This window comes from Myxocyprinus asiaticus, chromosome 39 (genome assembly GCF_019703515.2).
Source record: "Myxocyprinus asiaticus isolate MX2 ecotype Aquarium Trade chromosome 39, UBuf_Myxa_2, whole genome shotgun sequence".
NCBI lineage: Eukaryota > Metazoa > Chordata > Actinopteri > Cypriniformes > Catostomidae > Myxocyprinus > Myxocyprinus asiaticus.
This window is the reverse complement of record NC_059382.1, coordinates 25119691-25144795: the sequence shown is the minus strand read 5'-3', so window position 1 is coordinate 25144795 and position 25105 is coordinate 25119691. Positions and strand designations below refer to the sequence as shown.

Below are 25105 nucleotides of genomic sequence, written 5' to 3'. Positions count from 1 at the left end.
CGGTCAACAGAGAATGGTTCGAACTGTAAGAGTCTACGGTAACTGAGATCACCACTCTGTACAAATGTGGTGAGAAGAATATCATCTCAGAATGCTATTCTGAGATGCGAGTTGCCGCTGTTTTGGTGGCACAAGGGGGACCTACACAATATTAGTCAGGTGGTTTTAATGTTGTGGCTGATTGGTGTATATTGCAATTTTTTATGTTAAAATACTTTCTTCTATCCCAGCTTAAAGAGTTAACCCAAAAATGAAAAATCTCATCATTTACTCACCCTCATGTCATCCAAGATGTTTATGACTTACTTTCTTCTGCAGAACACAAACGAAGGTTTTTAGAAGAATATTTCAGCTCTGTAGGTCCATACAGTGCAAGTGGATTGTGGCCAGACCTTTGATGCTCCAAAAAGCAGATCAAGTCAGCATAAAAATTATCTATATGACTCCAGTGGTTTAATCAATGTCTTCTGAAGCGATACAGTTGGTTTTGGGGTGAGAACAGACCAAAATATAATTCCTTTTTTACTGTACATCTTGACAGAAGTCTTCTTGGCGATCATGATTTCAAGCTCGATTACACTTTCTATAGTGCCATCTAGCACTCTGCGTATGCGTCAAGCACTAGGAAGTGTAATTGAGCTTGAAATCATGATCGTGCCTAGAGATTTACAGTAAAAAAGGAGTTATGTTCTGGTCTAATCTCACCCAAAACCAACTGGATGAGTTGCTTTGTTTGAGCAACAGACTGAAATTTAAGCTGTTAATCACTGAAAATCATGCCTTACACTCTTGCTTGACAGCCGTGGTCACCATTCGCTTTCATTGTATAGAAAAAAAAAACAGCGTGGACATTCCGCCATCAATAACTAATTTTATGTTCCACAGAAAAAAGCAAGTCATACAGGTTTCAAAAGACATGAGGGTAATTATTATTTTTTTTTTTTGGTGAACCGTTTCTTTATGGTGTTAAGTTATTAGTATAGTCAGTAAAACACAATATCATGTACTTTATACTGTAACTGTAGCCTATTCAGTACAAGTGTAATACCATAGTTTAAAGCCTTTGAATATTGAAAAGAAATTAACTCAATGAGATTGGGGGGGTGGGGGGGGGGTCTACATCTTCATATAAATCACACAACAGTCATTCAGAAGCATTACAACACACTTAATTCCAAATAGTAAATACCACTGCTTCCGAGAAGAGCTTCCAGTTTCTCAGAAATCACTTAGAATACAAACATTCAAGGACTTCTTCCAGACACACAATTAAAGTGGTGTGTCCCAGCACAAAGATAACACAAATAAGCAATAAAGGAGAAAAACATACCAGTTTCTAAATGTTTTTCTCTCTCTCTCTTCCATGTGTATTAAAAAAATACATGATCTTACGGATATTACAAATGTATCATATTTCTTGAAAAAATGTCAAATATTAATTTTTAAAGTAATGTTTTGGGATAAGTACAAACAAATTATTTTTTTTTTTTTTTTTTTTTGTAAAATGAAACAATGCGTTGACAGTTAAAGACTGTTCATTGTAAGTGGCTTTTCATCAACACATCTTGTCCGTTTTTACACAGGAAAGTTTCAATAACAAGTCTATATGCATTTTAATAATATCTGCTAGTTTTGTTGATGCCCTACCTTTATTGTTTTGTGTATTTTATATAGGGATGCACCGATACAACTTTTTCTCTTCCGATCCGATTCCGATATCGGAAATCTCAGTATCGGCCGATACCGATCCCAAGCCGATAGCAGTGTTATTTTGTTTTGCATAATCAGTTTAGAATATCTTTACATTTTTGTGTGGAACTAATTGGGAGTACTCTTTAATATGTAAAGAAACACAAACCTCTAACTACACATTACTTCAATACAAATGTATAGCTTATTAAGAAAAACTTTACTGTTAACTAGTATACTGGATAATGTAGCAGCAAAATTAAAAGTAATTCCAGTCTTCAAGTCTTCAGTAGAAAAGAAACCAGTGTTTTATTTTTGCCTTTTTTTTTTCTTCTTCTTTTTTTCCAAAAATGTTTCAACTTGCATCTGGACTTTAAAGGATTCAGATCTCATTTTTGTTCAATTTAGTTGTAAGATATCAGCTCACTTTTCATTCACACAGTTATTTTTTGGAACCCATTCAACTTAAATATTGTTAGAAACTGTAAACAAATACTAATTATGACAACAATAATAATAACAATTGTTATTAATATTTTTATTATTGACTTTTAATTTTAAATACAACAGTAATATATTTAAATCGTGCACTTTTTAAACCCTCGCGCTTTTATTTTGACATTCTAAACTCTCCAGGAAGTCCTGTATGTGTCTGTTTGTAGGCAGGTTCACAGTAGTTTAATACGCTTCTTATTCAAATTCTGGTCAAATGTACTTCCGGTGCCGTTATAAAGACAAATATAAGTGAACCGAACTACTGAGCATCTACATCTTAGATGTTGTTCATGAGTAGCGCTCAAATACTGCACACCGCTGTGAAGGCTAAAAATAGCCGCGAGTGAATCATCCAGGGCTGCGTGTACTTATGTGTGTGTCAGAGCAGTACCACTCACTAATGTGCTAGCACTACGTGTGCATACTATATTTATATAAAATATAAAATACTATTTACTTATTAAACACAGCCTTTTGCGATTCACATAGCTATCACACATCTTCGAGTGGCTTTGAATAAAATGCACGAGTCATATGAACTGCTTTAATGGTGTTTTTATGGTTCTTTTATGTCATTTTTGGAGCTTGACAGTAACGAACATGACTAACACACAGTATCGGATTTGGATCAGGCTTGTCGGACCGATACCAGATACGTTTAAAAACGTCAGTATCAGAACCAATACCGATCCAGGTATCGGATCGGTGCATCCCTAATTTTATATTACAATTCTGTTTTTCGTAACACATGCAGAACATCTGCGCAGTATTTACTTCACATGGTACAGAAATCAGCAAAGAATCAAAATCCAACCAGACACTTAAGTGCATCCCAAATGACAGAGGCAGATCAAATAAAGACAAAAAGGTACAAAGTCATTTCATTTATGTACAGTATTTAAATAAACTAGTAGTTAAAGTAGCTGATGATTTACCTCATGTTCCTACAGCAAATGGCAGATCTAAACAGCTGCATCGCAAATTCAAGTGAAAAGAGCTGTACACTGGGGGGGGGGGGGACAGTTATAGTGACAGTTCTGAATGACTCCATGATTCTTCAGACTGTGGCTCAGGGTTCCACACTGGGCTCGGTTCTTTGGTAACCGCCACAGCAGTAGGGTTCTATAGCAAGTCAGGCAGAATGAGGCCCGGTGGTTTGGGTTCTACGCAGTTAATCCAGAAATTTGCACAGCTGGCGTGGTACTGGTGACCTCCATACATAAGCTTGAAGTTGTCTGTCTCCGAGTTAAAGGCCTGCCAAGGAGTTGCACAAGAAAATATGAGAAAGTATTGATTAATACATAAAAAGGCCTGACTTGGAAAAGAGTAAAGGAAGGCTGGGATTGAAATATTAGGATTCTGATTTTATGGTGGTCTTAAAGGAATGTTCCAGGTTTCATACAAGTAACCACAAAAATTTATTTTGTTTGATTTCTCAATCAAAACAATCAAATTAACAGTAAAGCAAAAAGTATAGCCACAAGATTGTGCTAACATACTACACACAGACTAATGTAATAAAATCATTTCCTAAATATGTCTGTGCAAAGTTCTAATGCAATTTTTTCAACTCCTGTCATGACCATGTAAAGCCAGTAACCATGGTAACAACTGCACAGTATTCACAACTAGGATACCAGAAATGGACTGTTTACATGGAGAAAAATTCACCTACAGGAATTAAGTTGTGTAACAAATATAGAAGTACATATGCCCAACGGTAGACAAGTAAAAGGATATTTAGACAACTTTAATTTTTTAATAGCAAAAATTGTACTTAATATTAGCCCTTTTTCAAAACATGAGCAGCATGTTTCTTTTAAACCCCCTGGATACCCTATCATAAACAACTTTTTGCTAGTTTTTTTCTAAACTGAGGGACAAGTCTAAATTATTTTCTGTGGTGACTGACAGCATGCCACAGAGCTCAACTTTGTTCTGAACCAGAACATTTCCATTAACAAATGAAAATAACCCATTTTAGTCACCGACTTAGCTCAACAGGTACTACATTCACCTGCATCTATAAACTACATGTTAGACAGGGCATTTGACTCGTCACATTTGATTTCAGTGTCATAGCATCACAGTCCATAAACGAGACAAAAGCTCATCGCAGTACTGACATAATTTGTAAGAACCAATAGAGAAATGTGTGCAATCCTACCACATACTGTCTATATATAGAAAAGCGAAACGAGAACCTAGTGAACTTCGTTCAATATACTGATGCGCTCAGTGCGAGCACGCCTTCAATTTAAAGGAGCAGCTGTAGTCCTGCATTTGTGATAAGTGAACATTGATATGGATGTTATGCAGAATGCAGCATCTTTGCATTTCCTGATGCTAGATGGAGAAATGACTCATGTTGGTGAATCACATCAGCCAACGCGGAGCCTGATACTATGCACACATACACACTCACGCATGAGGGAATGAACACAATTTTAAACGAAATTTCTTTTAGAGGCCTATGACAAACAATCTTAGCCTTGTTTAAAGGACTGTTTCATATGTGTGCATTCATATAATGTCCTTCAATACAATGAAAACACCTAAATAAGTGTACATTTTTAGAACGGCATTTCTCAGTTGGGGCAGAAGTGCTTCTAAACACCTGTTGAATTATGAGGCGCGGTTTCAATCGCGATCCAATCGTGATACGGTGACGCATCATGATGTATTGAATGAATCATGACATATTTATTGTGATATTTATCATATTGTGAGGTAAGTTGGTGATATCCAGCCCTGGTCAAATGCAAACACATTTTTCACTAGTGTGAAAACTGAAGGAGCTTCTCTGTGCACAGGGCACTAATCCAACTAAACAATAATGAAATTTGCTGTTGATTATTTGCATTATCGATTACTGTCAGTTTTATCAATCAGTTGTTACACTTGGATATTTTTAACTAGATTTTTTTCATGTTTTAATTTCTTACATCAAAAATGTTTAATTACCCTTTTAAGCTTTTTCAGAGCAAATACATTAATAGAAATAAATATCAAAGGCTGACAATATATTTTAGCCATATGTACTCTACATCTTGGTATTAGCCTTGTCTGTTATGGCTGAAGTCAGAAGTTTACATACACTAAGTTTGAAGTCATTAAAACTCATTTTTTAAACCACTCCACAGATTTCATATTAACAAACTATAGTTTTGGCGAATTGTTTAGGACATCTACTTTCTGCATGACACAAGTAATTTTTCCAACAATTGTTTACAGACAGATTGTTTCACTTTTAATTGACTATATCACAATTCCAGTGGGTCAGAAATTCACATACACTAAGTTAACTGTGCCTTGGAAAATTCCAAAAAATTATGTCAAGCCTAATTTAGCTTCTGATTGGCTAATTGGAGTCAATTGGAGGTGTACTTGTGGATTTATTTTAAGGCCTACCTTCAAATTCAGTGCCTCTTTGCTTGACATCATGGGAAAATCAAAAGAAATCAGCCAAGACCTCAGAAAAAAAAATTGTGGACCTCCACAAGTCTGGTTCATCCTTGGGAGCAATTTCTAAATGCCTGAAGGTACCACATTCATCTGTACAAACAATAGTACGCAAGTAAAAACACCATGGGACCACGTAGCCATCATACCGCTCAGGAAGGAGACACATTCTGTCTCCTAGAGATGAACGTAGTTTGGTGCGAAAAGAGCAAATTAATCCCAGAACAACAGCAAAGGACCTTGTGAAGATGCTGGAGGAAACAGGTAGACAAGTATCTATATCCACAGTAAAACGAGTCCTATATCAACATAACCTGAAAGGCTGCTCAGCAAGGAAGAAGCCAATGCTCCAAAGCCACCATAAAAAAGCCACCCAATTTGGAATGCCCAATTCCCAGTGCGCCATCCACCGCGGCATCTGCGCTCAACTCACTATGCGCCCCACTGAGAACGAACTACATTATAGCGACCACGAGGAGGTTACCCCATGTGACTCTACCCTCCCTAGCAACCGGGCCAATTTGGTTGCTTAGAAGACCTGGCTGGAGTCACTCAGCACACCCTGGGATTCGAACTAGCGAACTCCAGGGGTGGTAGCCAGCGTCTTTTACCACTGAGCTACCCAGGCCCATAAGATCTTACTATTTGGAGAAATGTCCTCTGATCTGATGAAACAAAGATTGAACTGTTTGGCCATAATAACCATCATTATGTTTGGAGGAAAAAGGGTGAGGCTTGCAAGCTGAAGATAACCATCCCAACCATGAAGCATGGGGGTGGCAGCATCATGTTGTGGAGGTGCTTTGCTGCAGGAGGGACTGGTGCACTTCACAAAATAGACAGCATCATGAGGAAGGAAAATTATGTGGATATATTGAAGCAACATCTCAAGACATCAGCCAGGAAGTTAAAGCTCAGTCGCAAATGGGTCTTCCAAATGGACAATGACCCCAAGCATGCCTCCAAAGTTGTGGCAAAATGGTTTAAGGACAACAAAGTCAAGGTATTGGAGGGGTCATCACAAAGTCGCTTACCATTCCAAATGAAGGACTTCGCTATGCTTTCAAATTGCTTGAAATAAGAGAGGGGTACATCTACAGGGAGAGATTGTAGCAGGTAGTTGAATTTTGGAAAACAATTCATTTTAATAACATTAACCTTCACAATCATAGATAAATGTAATGAAGCCCACCTGCCCACGTCGCTCAAAAATCTTTTTATTAAGGGGTCAAAATTAACTAAATAAATCACACAAATTTGCTGGGAATAAAATGCCCAAATACTTTATGCCCTGTTTGGGCCACTAGAAGGTGCCCAGCTGAGGAGCCAGAGACAAAGCTTTGGATTTAGACCAATTGACTCTGTATCCTGAGAACTTAGAAAAGGAATGAATAATTCTGTGGAGGCAAGGCACAGATCTAGTGGGGTCGGAGACAAATAATAAAATATCATCTGCGTAAAGCAAAAGCTTATGTGCCATACCTCCTGCCATCACCCCCAGAAAATCATCCTTTCTTATCGCAGCTGCTAATGGTTCCAGGGCAAGACAGAACAATAATGGGGAAAGAGGGCAACCCTGCCGGGTGCCCCTATCCAGAGTAAAACAATCTGAAATTAATCCATTTGTTTGTACCGCCGCTACCGGGTGTCTATAAAGTAACTTGATCTATAAAAGTATTCCCGAACCCGTATATTTCCAAAATCTTAAAAAGATAATCCCATTCTACCATACCAGCGCCTTTTCGGCATCAAGTGAGATGGCAGTGACCGGAGTCTGATCATTCGCCACTGACCACATAATATTGATGAAACGCCTAATATTATCAGAAGAGCTATGGACCGAATAAACCCCACCTGATCTATATGTATAAGAGATGTCATAACTTAATTGGTTAGCCAAAAGTTGTGACAATATTTTTACGTCTAGCTGGATCAGGGAAATTGGACGGTAACTCTTACACTCGCTTGGATCTTTGTCCTTTTTAAGAATCAGACTGTCATGGTTGGCGGAAGCTTTCCATTCTTTAGTGATTCCGTATCAACTTCTAACAAAAGTGGAGGCAGTTCTGTAGCATAAGATCTACAAAATTCAGCAGCAAAGCCGTCTGGCCCCGACATTTCACATTCTTAAAATAAAGTAGTGATCCTAACTGACCTAAGACAGGGAATGTTTTCTACAATTAAATGTCAGGAATTGTGAAAAACTGAGTTTAAATGTATTTGGCTAAGGTGTATGTAAACTTTTGACTTCAACTGTACATTGTCTTTTCTACAATCGTTCTTACTTTTTTCAGTCTCCCACTGCCAGCAGTTCAGAAATCATGTGCAATTAGTATGTGCCTGAGTGGACATTTCAACGCTGCAGTGTGATGAAAAGGCTGGCCCTGTGGTGTTTGTGTGCTTGTGTGAGAGATGCGCAGAGGGCTGTCTGTCTGCTCTCAGCCTGCTACAGACTGAACAGGTGGCTCAGAGCTGCCAAAAAGGTCAGCCTAATTCAACTGACCTTGTTTAGCTGGCAGAAAGTTTAATTACAATCTGATTGCAAACATAAGAGTGCATCCTACCTGCAAAGATGACAACACTTGTTACAACACAATCAGAAGTGTTTGAAGGACTGCGGAGGACACTCTAAATCAACAGCTTTAGCTACATTTACTGAAGTGAAGGTTTTAAATAAAAAACAATATTTACCCTTAATTTGGAGTGATTGTCTTTAGTCAGTGCCTGCAAGTAGCATAAAAAATGTAAGCATTAGCATTAATACAAAGTTCCAATTTAGACTGGATAGTGTGTGTGTTTTTTTAATCTTGTTCTTTTTGGAGTGAGAACCAGAAACCTCATAGTGGAAAGGTGTCCATTTAAAGGTGCAAAACAGCCATAGCAGAGGACAAGGGGCAACTTTGGAAAAATTTAGAAAAGTTAGTAGTTAGTTGTTGTTCCCACATAATCGAAGATAGTTCAGAAGCTTAAATAAAGGCTGTATTGAGCGTGTAAATAAAATATAGATATATATCCAAGCGTACATTATATATATAAAGTACTGTGAATACTGCTTCTGTTTTTGTGTATATCCCATACTAAATTGTTTCAAAAATTCAAACAAAAGCAACATAAAATAGGTAATCTGAGTAAACACAAAATACAGTTTTTAAATGATAATGTTATTTATTGAAGCAAAAAAGTTATACAATACCAACTGGGCCTGTGTGGAAAAAGTATTTGCCCCTTAGTTACTAAATCCCCAAATCTATGAAACTGCATTCATAATGGGGCTCAGCTGGACTATACACACCCAGCCCTGTTCAAACAATTCAACACCTAAACAGAACTTTTTCAGCAGATTGAAGTTGGCTAAAAGGTCTCACCCAGTAGCACACTATGACAAGGTCAAAAGAAATTCCAGAAATGATGAGGAAAAAGGTGACTGAAGTCTGGGAAGGGTTACAAAGCTATTTCAAAGGCTCTGGGACTCCAAAGAACCACAGTGAGAGCCATTATCTCCAAATGGAGAAAACCTGGCACAGTAGTGAACCTTCCCAGAAGTGGCCGACCTTCCAAAATTCCTCCAAGAGCACAGCAACGACTCATCCAGGAAGTCACAAAAAAGCCAAGGACAACATCCAAGGAACTGCAGGCCTCTCTCTCATCAATAAAGGTCAATGTTCATGACCCCACTATCAGAAAGACACTGGCCAAAAAAATCCATCCATGGAAGAGTGGCGAGGTGAAAATAACTGCTAACCCAGAAGAACATTAAGGATCGTCTGAATTTTGCCAAAACACACCTTGATGATCCTCAAACCTTTTGAGAGAATGTTTTGTGGACTGATGAGTTGAAAGTGGAACTGTTTGCAAGACAGGGGTCCCATTACATCTGGCGTAATTGAGGGAAATATGAATTCTGGTCTCTACCAGAAAATCCTAAAGGAGAACATCCGGTCATCAGTCCATGAGTCAAGTGCAAGTGGATTATGCAGCAAGACAATGATCCAAAGCAGGTGGCCTAGTCAATGTCCTGACTTGAACCCAATTAAGATGCTGTGGCAGGACCTTAAATGGGCAGTTCATGCTCGAAAACCCTCCAATGTGGCTGAACTAAAGCAGTTCTGCAAAAAAGAGTGGGCCAAAATTCCACCCTTCATTGTGAAAGACTGGTCTCCAGTTATCGGAAGCGTTTGGTTGCAGTTGTTGCTGCTAAAGGTGGCACAACCAGCTATTAAATTTAAGGGGGCAGTTAGTTTTTCACATGGGTAAAAAAGGTGTTGGATAACTTTTTTGCTTCAATAAAATATATATATATATTTGAAAACTGTATTTTGTGTTTACACAGGTTGCCTTTGTTTTATATCTCGTTTGAACATCTAAAACAATTTAGTATGAAAATTACACAAAAATAGAAGAAATCAGGAAGGTGGCAAATAATATTTCACAGCACTGTGTGTGTGTGTATGTATATATATATACACACACATACAACACACACACACACACACACACACACACACACACCCCTACACACTGTATACATATATTAACTACATGCATACATTTTCCAGGCCTGGAAAACACAACTTTAACTTTTTTATAACTTTTGAAATGCCAAAGTAATATGTCATACATCCTTTTTTGTCCAAGACTTGCTCTTTATTTGCTGCAAGGTAGCTTATTTGCTAGTTTGCTTGCTAATGATACACTGAAAAACCTAATAAGTTGACTTGACTCAACTGATTGAGTAAACTCATTCCCTCAGTTGAACTGAGTAATGGAATCTCCAAAACTTGTGTAATTGATTTGGTGTTCATATAGAATTATCTTATTTAGAAAATCTGAGTTAAGTCTACCTGGATATAGTTACCTTAAATTAAATAGTTATTTAAATGTTATTTGTACTTAATAATTTTAGTTGAATTGACTCAAATTTAGATCATACAACAATACAGCTCAAAATAAAGAAGTTTATAACTGATTCCAGGTCAATCATTAAATAAACCTAAATAAAAATTCTCCACTGAAATACATACAACCTGTACTTCAGTTACACATGCACAAGATTAACTGAAATAGAATTTACAGGGTCAAACTTAACCAGTTGAGACAGATTACCCTAATGGTGACATTACAAGAAACAACTATTTGCAGCAAAACAACATAAATAATCCTACAAAAGAGCTAAAAACTCTATGAATTCTTAATAATAACTATTTATATGCCCCCATAAGTTTCCTTTGACCAAAGAAACAATTAAATAATGCAAGCGCAAAGGATTATGGATATTCCCCATATCTTCAATGTTGTAGTCAATAGTTTGAGTTAACACTTAAAATCTTAAGTCTATACATTTATTTTAAGATAAATAAGTTAATTAAGATAAATAAGTTCAATGAGCATAGATATTTGAGGTGAGCTCAAAACTTGACATTTCAACTAGTAATGATTGATTAAGACTTGATTTTTCCAGTAATGACAACCTTAGGGTTTATGGTGTATTTTGAGAGCCCCTTCTAAATACTATTAAAGGTCAAAATGGTAAATCTTTACCACAGCAATGAACTAAAGTTGTGTTAAGTAGCTACATTGATAAGAAAAAGCTGTATAGCTAAAAGAACTGGAAGTCTTCGACAAAAAAGGTTTCAACACGAATGTTCATACAATAGCGAACATATGTATACATATTTATATTATGTTTATACTTTTTACTTCATATAGAATATGCACATAGTGCTACATTAATACACCATTGCCCATTCCTGCGGACAATTCCTGTTAACAGATGCAGCAGGATCACGTCCTTTCCCGGCTGGGACAGAAACGGAATGTTAACCCAAGGTCAGAGAGTGAATCATCCACACCTCAGTGAAAATTTCCACCTGTAGCCCAACAAACACACCCAGCCGCCAGCACAAACCAGCACTCCATCCTTTCACAACCTATACAACATCCCATCTGAGAGATGCTGCTTCATCTAAAAAGTGTCTTTAAAACCCTGTTTTTTTCCCTTTCTGACAGCAGCGCTATCTCCAATCCTCTAAAAAACAATTAAAAAAGCAGATATTATTTGGATGTCAGGAGCACATGGAAACGGCTCTATTAATCTGCAGCAGGCTGGATGTGTTCGGTGGACCTGTGTTTTTGGTTGCCGTGACTGATGGCTGGGGTGCATCTGCTCCTCAGACATCCGTCCCTTGATTTGTTGCTGCTCTGATCCCCTCCTTCCCTGATTGCATCAAGAGCACTGTGAGCAATGTTTGAGCTGATTGGTGATTATATGTCGGGTGGGCGTGTGGCAAAGACATGAATGTACGTTTAAACCGGTGCAGGATTTGATTGTGCACATGAAAACAAGAGTCAAAGAGATAGTTCACCCAAAAATAAATTTTTTGTCTTCATTTATACACCCTCATGGCACTCCTAGCCTACATAACTCCTCCGTGGAACACAAAATAAGATATTCTGAAGAAAGTTTATGCTGCTCTTTTCCATGGTGCAGTCAAGCTCCAAAAAAAAAGAGGGAAAAAAAGCATTCAGACCAATACTTAAGATGTTATTAATTTAAAATTAGGTCTCAATCTCATTTGCGTTTCCCCATATTAAACTTAATGTGTTGCGTTCATTTACGAGACACGCGAGAACCTATTATGTCAAACCTGGTGTGACTTCTTTAGTTTGAATATTCGCATGCACGAATGAATTACATGGCAAAAAATCATTTTCTTAATTGGTATTTTTGTCTTGTTTTTCATTAAAAAATATCTAAATCTTAAAACAAGATGCATTTACTTAAGCAAAATGGCATAAGATATTTTGTTTTGTTTTCAGAGAAATCTAACAAAATTTAGTGAGGTTTATGCATAAAACAAGAAAAACCTATTTGCCAATGGGGTGAGAAAAATAACAATTTTCTAAAGGGAAAACAAGTTTATTTTTCTCACCCTATTGGCAGATTTTTTTTCTTGCTTTAAGCATAAAGTTTACAAAATTTTGTCAGATTTCTCTGAAAACAAGACTTAATATCTTATGCCAATTTGCTTGTAAATATATCTTGTTTTAAGAATATTAAAATATATTTTTTTTCAGGAAAACAAGACAAAAATACCAATATATATATACAGGTGCATCTCAATAAATTAGAATGTCGTGGAAAAGTTCATTTATTTCAGTAATTCAACTCAAATTGTGAAACTCGTGTATTAAATAAATTCAATGCACACAGACTGAAGTAGTTTAAGTCTTTGGTTCTTTTAATTGTGATGATTTTGGCTCACATTTAACAAAAACCCACCAATTCACTATCTCAAAAAATTAGAATACATCATAAGACCAATATAAAAAATATTTTTAGTGAAGTTGGCCTTCTGGAAAGTATGTTCATTTACTGTATATGTACTCAATACTTGGTAGGGGCTCCTTTTGCTTTAATTACTGCCTCAATTCGGCGTGGCATGGAGGCGATCAGTTTGTGGCACTGCAGAGGTGGTATGGAAGCCCAGGTTTCTTTGACAGTGGCCTTCAGCTCATCTGCATTTTTCGGTCTCTTGTTTCTCATTTTCCTCTTGACAATACCAAGTTCGGTTCAGGTCTGGTGAGTTTACTGGCCAGTCAAGCACACCAACACCATGGTCATTTAACCAACTTTTGGTGCTTTTGGCAGTGTGTGCAGGTGCCAAATCCTGCTGGAAAATGAAATCAGCATCTTTAAAAAGTTGGTCAGCAGAAGGAAGCATGAAGTGCTCCAAAATTAATTGGTAAACGGGTGCAGTAACTTTGATTTTCAAAAAACACATTGGACCAAAACCAGCAGATGCCATTGCACCCCAAATCATCACAGACTGTGGAAACTTAACACTGGACTTCAAGCAACTTGGGCTATGAGCTTCTCCACCCAGACTCTAGGACCTTGGTTTCCAAATTAAATACAAAACTTGCTCTCATCTGAAAAGAGGACTTTGGACCACTGGGCAACAGTCCAGTTCTTCTTCTCCTTAGCCCAGGTAAGATGCCTCTGACGTTGTCTGTGGTTCAGGAGTGGCTTAACAAGAGGAATACGACAACTGTAGCCAAATTCCTTGACATGTCTGTGTGTGGTGGCTCTTGGTGCCTTGACCCCAGCCTCAGTCCATTCCTTGTGAAGTTCACCCAAATTCTTGAATCGATCTTGCTTGACAATCCTCATAAGGCTGCGGTTCTCTCGGTTGGTTGTGCATCTTTTTCTCCCACACTTTTTCCTTCCACTCAACTTTCTGTTAATATGCTTGGATACAGCACTCTGTGAACAGCCAGCTTCTTTGGCAATGAATGTTTGTGGCTTACCCTCCTTGTGAAGGGTGTCAATGATTGTCTTCTGGACAACTGTCAGATCAGCAGTCTTCCCCATGATTGTGTAGCCTAGTGAACCAAACTGGGAGACCATTTTGAAGGCTCAGGAAACCTTTGCAGGTGTTTTGAGTTGATTAGCTGATTGGCATGTCACCATATTCTAATTTTTTGAGATAGTGAATTGGTGGGTTTTTGTTAAATGTGAGCCAAAATCATCACAATTAAAAGAACCAAAGACTTAAACTACTTCAGTCTGTGTGCACTGAATTTAAAAAAAATACACGAGTTTCACAATTTGAGTTGAATTACTGAAATGAATGAACTTTTCCACGACATTCTAATTTATTGAGATGCACCTGTATATATATATTATTTTTTTTGCAGTGTAGCAAAAAAGGTTAGAAATAAAATTCAGTTAATTTTCACTTAGAAAATCTCTGCCTACTCCTTGTACAAAGCTATCGTATGTCTTCAGAAGGCTTGGAATATAGTGCATGTGGACTACCTATGGTGCTTTTTTGTCCTTTTTGGAGCTTGACAGCCCTTTGTTACTTCGAGCTTTCATTTTCTAGAAAAGAGCAGCTTGAACTTTTCTAAAACATCTCCTTTTTGCATTCCACAGAAGAAAGGAAAGTCATACAGGTTTGGAATGACATTAGGGTGAGTAAATGATGACAGAACTTTCCTTTTTAGATGAAATGTTCCTTTAATATTATATTTTATTTGCCCCCATGTCATTTACAGATTTGCTCTCCACCACCCTGAGATGCCAAAATGACAAATCCATCACCTATTTGCTGCCTGTCTTGTGCTTTTAGGCCGTGAGCATCTAACAGCAGTGCACTATTAGTATGACCTGTACTCGCCTGAAAATTTCAGTAAATGCTGAGAAAACATGAGCATATAGCCGAATTAAACACCTAAAGCCAGATGAATGAAGGAGTGGCCTTGACTGAGCATCTTTAGATTTAGATGCATGAGTCAGAGCGCTGCAGGCAGACTGTTTTTGGCAGACTGAATTGAGACCAGTGGCGAGAGGTGAGTTCTGGTCATTTTGGCAGCACAACAGGAGAGCGTTTGCCTGCCTGATCCACACAACATGCTGCAAATTAGAGTTTTGAGGCAGCTCTGAGAATCCTACTTTTTTAAACAGCCGTCCAAAAGTGTTTTCGTCTTTCTTCTGTAAAATGGCCAAAACCAAATGAAAAGTCAGTAGGGATGTAGCTCTTTTGAAGTGGAAAAAAGCAACTTAAATAATTATCTTTTTAAAGGGGTCATTAACATGCCTTTTTTAATTATTTTAATTCACATATGATAGTAAAGTTTTTTGCACAAAAAATTAATATACTGTATTTGTAAAACAACCATTTTCCACCCTCATTCTGATCCTCCATCAGAAACTTATAGTTTTGGTGCTGTTTCTCCTTTAAGACATAACAGTAAACAGCCACTGTTATGATTAGCTCTCTGCTCTTGACTGGCCTGCTCTCTTATTGCCATTTCACTGCTCACCACTGCTGGGCAGGGCTACGGAAGTAACAAGGTAAAGTAGGCATTGATGTGTTGTTGTGGAAGCGGTCAGATGCAAATGTGGACCACAGTGTGACATCACAATGTGGAGGAAGAAGAGAACAAGTCGTTTTGGCAGCTTGCAGTGAGGAGAAAGTTTTGAAACTTAGAATATGTTTTTACAGTACAACGACCTCTTCGATGTTAATAGATGAAGGAAAATTTGATTCCTCATGTCATGACCCCTTTAATAATTTAATGCATGAACTGCACATATGGGATAATGTACAGTCAGCCGGTCATTGCTGCAAAATAAACCACAGCAGGGTGATCAGGACCCTGACGTGAAGCAGATACTGACCATCTGACTGTTCAATTTCCTGCTTGTTACACGGCTACTTACCAAATATATAAAAACATGGACTTGAAATATTAATTACTATGCAATCCAAGAAACGTTTCTATGGACAAATTAGCTAACGTATTTAGCTACAATGCAATGCCTTCGTTTCTTTTAAGTTTTCTCTCATCCAGCTCTTTTGTGTACAGTATATTATTTCAAAGTACTCTAGAGAGCCGTGTAATAAGCAGATTTAGAGTAATATGGACTGATTCTCATGCAACCTGTCATGAAAATGTCCTGGTCCATTTTTACTCCAAAATAGAAAAAAAAAAAAAAAAAAACAAGAAATTATATTTTGCTTAAAATTAATCCTCTTTTAAGGACCATTATGATTTTTTACATTGTGCCATTATTTTTCGTGACAGTTCCACACATTTTACCCCCAATTCTCATTACTGCATTATCAAATATATATAAATGATTTACATTGTAAAAGAGTATTTAGAAAATATTCAGAAGTATTTATATACATCATCACAGCACTCCCGTTGTACTGCCTTTAATTTTCATTGATTTCAATTTTTTAAAAATCTATGTACAACAGAATTATAATACAGTAAATATTACTTGTTATGGTAATGAGAATTATCATTGAAAACAATGAGAGTAGTAAAAGTAAAATAGTAAATAGTAACAGGAATGAGAATTGGGGGCTAAAATGTGCTTAAGTGTCCTGAAAACAATGTCACAATGCAAAACATCTTAACTGTCTTCAGTGTAGGCTTGCAAAATATATCTTTTTGTTTTGTTTTTGCATTGATTTGGGGTTAAATACAACCAGGACATTTTCTTGACTGGTTTCTTGAGAATCACCCTGAGAGACAAATATTTATATGCAAGGTATTTGTGTTCTCTGTGTTACTAATGGTTGCGTGCAAATGTGTGTGTGCTTGGTGTGTACTGACCTTGCTGCACGAGTCTACGTTGAGTAGACACACTCCGCACGCCAGCTCTTTCGCATTCTTAATGCTGTGCCTCAGTATGCAAGAGGAGAATTCCAGGGAGCTCTCGTTGGGCTAGAGGAAAAAAAAAAAAAAAAACACACATACAGAGCATGAAGGCTGCTCTTAAAAAGCAATCGTGACTCTATCCCATCCTCCACATAAACCCCTGGCTATCAGTCAAACGTCAAATCACAGCGGTAACTGAACCAGCCCATCAACCTCACAACAGCTGATTGGCCATGCAGATCAATACATCAGCTACAAAATCCCCCCAAACCAGCAGGCTCAGGGCCATGACAAACCCTCAATACATTCATTTTCATTATTCTCCAGAGCTGTTTGCGGTTGTCAGGTGCTTTTCTGCAATGTGCAAAGACTGCAGTCTCCCAAGCGGACATAATCTGACCGTACAAATCTACAGTAGCAATAATATAAGCTGGCATTGATATTCTTCCAGGAATACACTGGAAGACAAAATACTGGTTGGCATTCAGACCACAGTTTACCTGCCATTGGATATAGTTCCACCCCAAACTCACACAATTAGTCAATGTTGCTATGGTGGACTGGACGACATGCTCAATCAGTCAGTGCAATGTTTTAATAGCGCCACAGAGCCACTTTTTGTATTGTCTAATCAATGCTTCACTTGTCTGCCACAATAATCCAACACATTCGATCTGAATATCTGAATTATTGTATTTATTTATAATACATTTTGTTTTGTACTACTATTGTACTATACTATAACTTAATAAATGTGTTACCGCTTAGTTTAAAAAAGATGAACTCACAGTAAGGTTGGCAAGTGACATGAAGCCCATGAGGTTGTTCCACACGCGGCTGATGTCTTTAAGCAGCTCTTGTAGTTTTTCGGAGCAAACAGCAGTGGCTTTGATACCCAGCTCCACACGCTTAGTCACGCGATACACCTCCACCACACCTAACGCAGATAAAAAGAACAGCATCTCAGTCATAAATCTTTCCAAAAGCATGGAGAACACATTGCCATGGCAATGGCAAAACCACCAGTGTGAATGAACATAATTTTTATTTTTTGAAGATAACGATTGTCCTAATTGGTCCACTTAAGAAATAGCAGAGACTATTTAGCAGAGATGGGCCACTTCTATTAAAATGAATGGGAGAAATTGGAACACCAAACCAGATAAAAGAGCCAATCATCTTTTAGATACAGGCATCGCCTGTCAATCAGCTCGAGAATGTGCATGTGCATTAACAAAACAAACCTATTAAAATTTATAATACCAGTGTTGTTTGATTTTACTGCTGATTTGAAATACGTCATTTAAACGTCAGCTTGGCCAACAGTTTTTGAGATTTCGGTGTTCCCCCATTCAAGTAGATAGGAGCTGTACTGTCATGACTGGAAATAGCCTCCTGGTAGCGTTCCAAAGATGGCGGACAGTGGACTGACTTCCTAAAAAGACTTTGGAAATAGTCACAGAGGGCTATTCATTACAGCAGCCAACAAGAAAAGGGAAAATGAAAACATGTTTCTTCCAAATATGAAAGCAAAAGAATAGGGAGGGTGCTGTTTTTGCGTGTTAAAGTAACCAGATAATAAAAACAATAGCACAGCGGTTTTGTTCCCAGCATTCCCTGAATGTGCTGAATGTCCTTATTAGAGCAGAATTGAGTATTTGCTAGGCTCTGAAACACTAGCCTCCCCAGATCAGGCCCAGAATGCCCTACTCTGTCTCCTTTCACAATCATTAGAGCAGGTTCAAAGAGCTTTAACGGTTTGTTTCTATGGAACAACAGCACCCCGTGTTCCTCTCTATGCCAGCAGAAGCATGTACAGCTCATTTAAACAACCTTGCTTCTGTGAGTGTTTGTGTGTAGAAATAGGGAGCAGATAAGGCAGAACACCTGGCCTGTCTGTTTGACTAAAGACTGCAGGGGCACATGAGGAGCTGGTATGAATGTGGATGAAGGAAAAGACGTTGTGAGATGTGGTTGCCCTTTAATGTTGATCTGATATCAGTTTTACTGTTATCTTTTATGGTGGTTAAGGGTAAGAGTGAAGTTTGTCTCTGATCAGTAAATAAGAAAGGCAAAGATAGGTCTTGTAGTCGAGGTCTTACCCAGCAGGTACTCCATCCCTTGTGCTGATTGGATGATCTCGGTGCACACTGAGGAACTGCTGATGCCATTAAGGGTGTTATTTGCAGTGGTGATCACCTGAAAGGGAAAGGTGTAAAATAAAGATTTAAAGAGGCCATATTCTACACTTTTGCATTTTTAAGTACATTTATAATTAGGGATGTCCCCATACCATTTTTTTGAGAACGAGTACAAGTAACGATACTTCATTTTTGGTACTCACCAATACAGAATACGATACCTGTTTTTTTTTTTTTTTTACTCCATTATTAACAGTTTATTTCAGTTTTATCATCAAAATGGTGTTTAAATAAATGAATTCATTAAAACTTTAATCAAATGAAAATATAACAATTAACTGTCAACATAATATTGTATTATTTTTTATCAAATGAAGTGCTTATATACAGAACCTCACAGCACATTCCAAAATACAACATTGGAGTTATATTTGGTTAAATAAAGTGCTGCATAATAGAGCATCACAGATGTTAGATACTGCTTAAGTATAATAAAATTACTACTGATTTATTAGTAGTAGTATTACAGTGAATATTACATAACTTTACAGTAGTGATATATTTCTGTCATACTTTTTTCCTATAAATGCTTTTTAGCTTTTATTCCGAAGTGTTTCTGTGTTGTTTTTTTACCAAGAAGCTCTGACGTTATGACGGCAGATTCCCACTCTGGAAAAGCCGGTCGCTACGTGACTCAAAGTGATTATTAAACCGCAAAAGGCTGCTGTTTAATTAAATAAGTCTGTACTCTATATGTGCCTCGTGCTACAACATGAATTTGCACACTGTTTACGGTCATCTGCTACAAACAGAGAGCGTGATGCTCATGATGGTGTTTTTCCTGTATGAGCCAAGGAGTAGCTTTAAGAGGTATTTGCAGCCGGCATCAGCACAACACTGTCTCCACACATTCACAAGCGCTCACATTTGAAATACGTGCAAACTATATATTTATCTCATTAAATCGCAGCTTTTGCGGTTAAATAATCTCACTAGGATATAACGTGATTTTAATTTGTGGACTGAATGTTTACGTAATGATATTCGTACATCAGACCCGATACCAATACCAGTATCGGTATCAGGACATCTCTACTTATAATGTAAGTCAAGGTTTTTTGCACCAAAATCAGGCACAGTTTAGTTTTCAATTACAAATTTCCACCCTCTCACTGACCTTGACAATTAAAACAAGCTGGTTTTTCCAACTGTACCTTTCAGAATGTTATATGCAAATGATCTCTACAACAATTGAGTATCGTTTTCACAAGTAATATGAGTCACAACAGCCCCTCCAAACTGCTGAATGTGCATTTATAAGTTAATAAGGGCAGCCATAGGACAATGCATTCGTGACACTCGTGATTGTGAATAGAGATTGCCGATACTGATTTTTTTACAACCCATACCGATACGGATTATCTTTGTTTACATGTCTGATAACCGCTTTTCATTACATACCTACCAGATGGCGACATTTATCGGTAGATTCTATATTTAAAAATACAATAACCGATTAAACAGAAACGTGTAAATATCAGTTAAAAACACTGATAAAACCGATCATCCATTGATCTCTAATTGTGAAGTCCTAACTAAGATAATTTCTGAATGACCCATATTCGGAGCTTAGTTTCCAGTGGTCTGGGTCGACTAGGGAGGGAGCTCTGCATTGAGAACGTAAGAGTATGGCCAGAAGCATACTTTACACAAGTACACATAAACAAATAATTGGCAAATCCACTGAAAGTGTGTGGTCAAGTTCTAGATGCTTAACGTTCATTCTTGCGTTAAAGTGACGGAAACTCAGTACAAAAGTGGGCGACAGAGTTACCTTCAAATGTAAACTCTATGCCATTAAACTGAATGACTAGCTAGCTATAAGCATCAAGACAGTTTAACTAACTTTAAATAACTTGTTCAGCAAGGCCTAAACTTTGGTTATCTGCGTGATGTAAATTTAGTCACGCGTACAGTCCACATGGAGCCCAATATTTCTTGACAAGTGGACAGTCCTTGTCTGTGTGCATTGTCTGCCCTAAAGAACATCACAAAGCTGTAGTAGTGCACGTGACGAATGCGTCCATATGGGGTCATGGTCAAAATAGTATACTTTGAAAGGTTGAGCGCTCCACTGTGTGCAAGACAAAATGCCACGTAGAAAAACAAAGGATACCCCAGGCTTTAAAACTGTTATTCTGTCATGACAGCAGTTGACATGAAAGAGAAAACTGACCATAGAAGAAGACTATTTACACTAATGCACGCTCACTAGTGTCCCTTGAGGCAATGCTGGGAATGTGTTATGAACTGTGTGCTAACACATTTCAGAATGCAATGAAATCATTCACATACCAGAGTATACATAGAGTATGTCTTGGGCCAATGTAGTACATTAAACTATTTCAAAATAGCAAACAAAGTCCTGTTTTCCCCTTTAAGAATATCCAGAGACTGAACTAACAGAGCTTTAAAGTGTATGCAAACCTCTTTATGAATGTATGAGTGTGGAGGTGTATGTTACCTGCAGAGAGCTCTCCAAACATCTCTGCCATTCGTATGCATATCGCTCACTCTCCTGCCAGCAGTGAATGGATAAGAGACAGTGGGAGAGGCAATGGCAGAGAGACAGAGAGAAAGATTAAACAGAATGAGAGCTTTGTTCATTCAAAACTAGTATTCAGCAGAGAGAAACCTCTGCCGTTCTATGTGTCAGTTCTTCCAGCTCAAAGAGAAGGCATGTACCTGGGATGGGAGGAAAGGAACAGAAAGAGAGAGAGCGAGCCACTGACCTCCACCTCTCCAGTGAGGTCCTTGTACTTGTCGCGGATGATCGGCAGTGCTGGTTTTTCATTTAGGGTGTTGGAACGGTCTCTGAATGGCTGCTCAGGGGCAGGGGAAGGTATGGAGTGGCCGATTTCTTTCTCTCCCAGACTGTGGCTACGTTTATGAGAACCTTTGCACCAATAAAGAGAGATAGGGGTCTCATTCAGGATGCTGGCTTGGTTATTTTCAATGGCAATGATGTTCAGTGGCCAAAAAAATGGGATAGATTAAGGTTCTTCCAATTGTAATATCTCAAAATGTACTGTTATTTGTTGTTAAGTCATGTTACATCACTTTTCGGAGTGACTTTTTCCAATTACTTTTAACCAAAAGGTAAGGTCGTGAGCTGATTGTAAGTGGATGTCAGGGGCGGTTCAAAGCCCTGAATTTTGAGGCTAAATATTTGTCGCTTAACAGCCCTAAACTGTTAAGCAATAATTATAGATTTCATAATTATATTATTTAAATTTTTGTGTAATTTTATCTGATTCCAGGGGCCTGGGTAGCTCAGTGGTAAAAGACGCTGGCTACCACACCTGGAGTTCGCTAGTTCGAATCCCAGGGCGTGCTGAATGACTCCAGCCAGGTCTCCTAAGCAACCAAATTGGCTCAGTTGCTAGGGAAGGTAGAGTCACATGGGGTAACCTCCTCATGGTCGCTATAATGTAATTCGTTCTTGGTGGGGCGCGTGGTGAGTTGAGCGCGGATGCCGCGGTGGATGGCGTGAAGCCTCCACACGTGCTATGTCTCCATGGCAACGTGCTCAACAAGCCACGTGATAAGATGCGCGGGTTGATGGTCTCAGACGCGGAGGCAACTGGGATTCATCCTCCGCCGGATTGAGGCGAATCACTACGCGACCACGAAGACTTAAAAAAGCGCACTGGGAATTGGGCATTCCAAATTGGGTGAAAAATCTCAACAAAAAAAAAAAATAAATAAAAATAAATCCAAAAAACAAACAAAAAAAATATATCCGATTCCTTTTTGTGAGGAAGAAAAGCTAGCAAAGTTTCTGACTAGCCTTCCCACAGCCTTCCCAAAACACACACACACTGCGATTACATGAACGCCTAGTTTCTGTCTCCGTGATATCCATGTGTGTTCACGTAGCCTATAACAGGCTTTCACTTGATCTGATCTGGATGCATAAAATTATTGTGTGTGTGTGTGTTGTATCTACGTGTTTGTGTATAATAACAATAGATGACATAATATTGAATGTGTGCTTGTTGAATGGGTGAGGACACTTTATTATACAGCTCTGGAAAAAATTAAAGAGACCACTCCAAATGTTTCTTAAAACAGCATCTCTACATGTATGGCAGCCATTCCATTCCAGTGTCTGTTGAATTCCTGGAATTTTTGAGCCAGGAGTGGCATAAAATCACCCAAAGCAATGTGAAAGACTGAAGGAAAGCGAAACTCTTCTTAAGTTAAAACATTAGTATTGTATTGTTTAAAAATGAATATGAACTTGTTTTCTTTGCATTATTCTAGGTCTGAAAACACAGCATCTTTTTTGTTATTTTGACCAGTTGTCATTTTCTGCAAATAAATGCTCTAATTTAGTATTATTAAGGAGGATTGCGGATGATTGTCTGTAGTAGTGGCATAAAGCAGTTGGTAAATCTTAAAAGTTTTCAATTCAACTCATTTTATGCTCAGGCATAAATTTTATGTCTTGTTTTCATTTAAACAATATTGAAATATTTACTTCATTTAAAAATGGACTGCCAGTGTAACTTTTAAACAAAGCGTATCCAGTGTATAATGATGTATACATCGATGTCCCTGGGCTAAGCCCCAGATTTCCACTGCCCCTAGAACCACCCCTGGTGGATGAATGAAGTCAGCCCCCCTCAAGTTCACAGGTAATCCTATTTTTTAATAATTTAAAACAAACTTCTTTTTGTGAAATGTTTTGTTAGAAATGTGTTTGTGCTATATTTATTTAAAATAAATGCCACTTAGTGAGATATTTTATTTTTTTTAATGCAAAGCCAGCCATAAATTTTTAAGCGTGGCCTAAGTGTTTTTGGGACCACTGTAAATATTTAATGTATGAGCCTAACTGTTTATCCTGCATTATAATTGAACATTTCCGAAGCACTCAAATTGTCATCGCTAATCCATGCGGGACCACAACACAAACCACAAATACCTCATTTGCAACAAATGATAATTACGTGCACAACAGCAGCATGGTAATATAGATATGCATTATTCATCAGCCATCACACAGTCAATCTGGCACAAAACACACGCCGCGCACACACATGCACGGCAGAGATGGCGATCCACTGGGAGACGGACAGGTAATCACACAACCCGCTGGAAAACACACTGGTCTCCATGTGGTCTCTAACAGCGCTAATCCATTCCTACTTGAACCCAACTCCTCATATAAACTGTCTGTCATAGAGGGCTGGTGGAGGAGTAAACCCCCTTTTGCTTAAACAAGTGAAATTTAGCAGCTGTGGGTGGGGATCACTATGAAGCAAATAAGCTTTTATGTTATTGAGTAAGCACTAATACAATGTGTGTGGCAGGTGGTAAGAATGAAAAGTGAATGGGAGAAATTGAGGTGTTGATTGGGGATTTGTGGCAGTGTTTATCTATTGACATTGTTGAACGCTTCAGGCGCGACACTGCCATCTGTTGACGTTCTGAGAAAATGTAGCTGTGTAAATGATTGATGAATAGTCCAGTAAAAACTAGCCCAATTTGAGTCCAAACAAATCAACACAAAGCACAACAGTCTGGTTCCTGGAAGTAAAAATCACATCTGTTGTTTCCATATGGGAATAAATGAATAACGATAACTTAAAAGACAGACATACCATGAGCTCCAAGGTTATTAATCGATTGTACATGCTTCTGTTGAAGCCAACAGTCTCTGTTATTTCAACTTAGTTTCTAGGAAAATACTTCCGGAACCAAGACGGCTAAAAAAAAGTGGGCGGGCACTGTTCCACTCTAATAGGTCCTTTTTGCCAATAGCTTATTCTGAGTATTGCCAGAGACAATCCAGGTAGGGGAGATGGGCCATTTGCAGAAAGACGAAAGGGAACAATCATAACCCTCAATATGGCGGCTTTAGGAATGGAAGTCCCACCTTCCAGTAAAAAGAGCCAAATCCTAAATATTTTCTGCAGTTTTATTGTCTATTTGTGTGTCTTTGTCAGTTGGCTTTTGACCACTGGATTGCTTGTTTGTGTCTGGTGGGGGGGGGGTTAATGTTCGGGGGGGAAAGTTATGATTTCATGTGGTTTGATTTTGCATTTTCTGTTTTGTCTATTTGATTTGCTGCATGG

General features: G+C 38.1%; 1 protein-coding gene across 5 annotated transcripts in view; it reads right to left on the bottom strand.

Annotated features, from left to right (window-relative positions):
• Positions 1-855: 855 nt before the first annotated feature.
• LOC127430300 (synergin gamma-like) overlaps positions 856-25105 on the bottom strand; it is an 80561-nt gene continuing 56311 nt past the window's right edge. For 2 of the 5 annotated variants that reach the window (XM_051680014.1, XM_051680019.1), the window contains 8 exons: positions 21755-21918; positions 21487-21540; positions 18924-19020; positions 17610-17758; positions 16777-16887; positions 15101-15139; positions 8338-8370; positions 856-3438 (listed from right to left, as the gene is read on the bottom strand). In XM_051680014.1, coding sequence (XP_051535974.1) covers positions 3307-3438; positions 8338-8370; positions 15101-15139; positions 16777-16887; positions 17610-17758; positions 18924-19020; positions 21487-21540; positions 21755-21918 — 779 coding nt within the window. In that variant the 3' untranslated portion in view covers positions 856-3306. The remainder of the gene's footprint in view (positions 3439-8337; positions 8371-15100; positions 15140-16776; positions 16888-17609; positions 17759-18923; positions 19021-21486; positions 21541-21754; positions 21919-25105) is intronic. The other 3 variants (XM_051680018.1, XM_051680020.1, XM_051680015.1) reach the window with 2 other exon arrangements.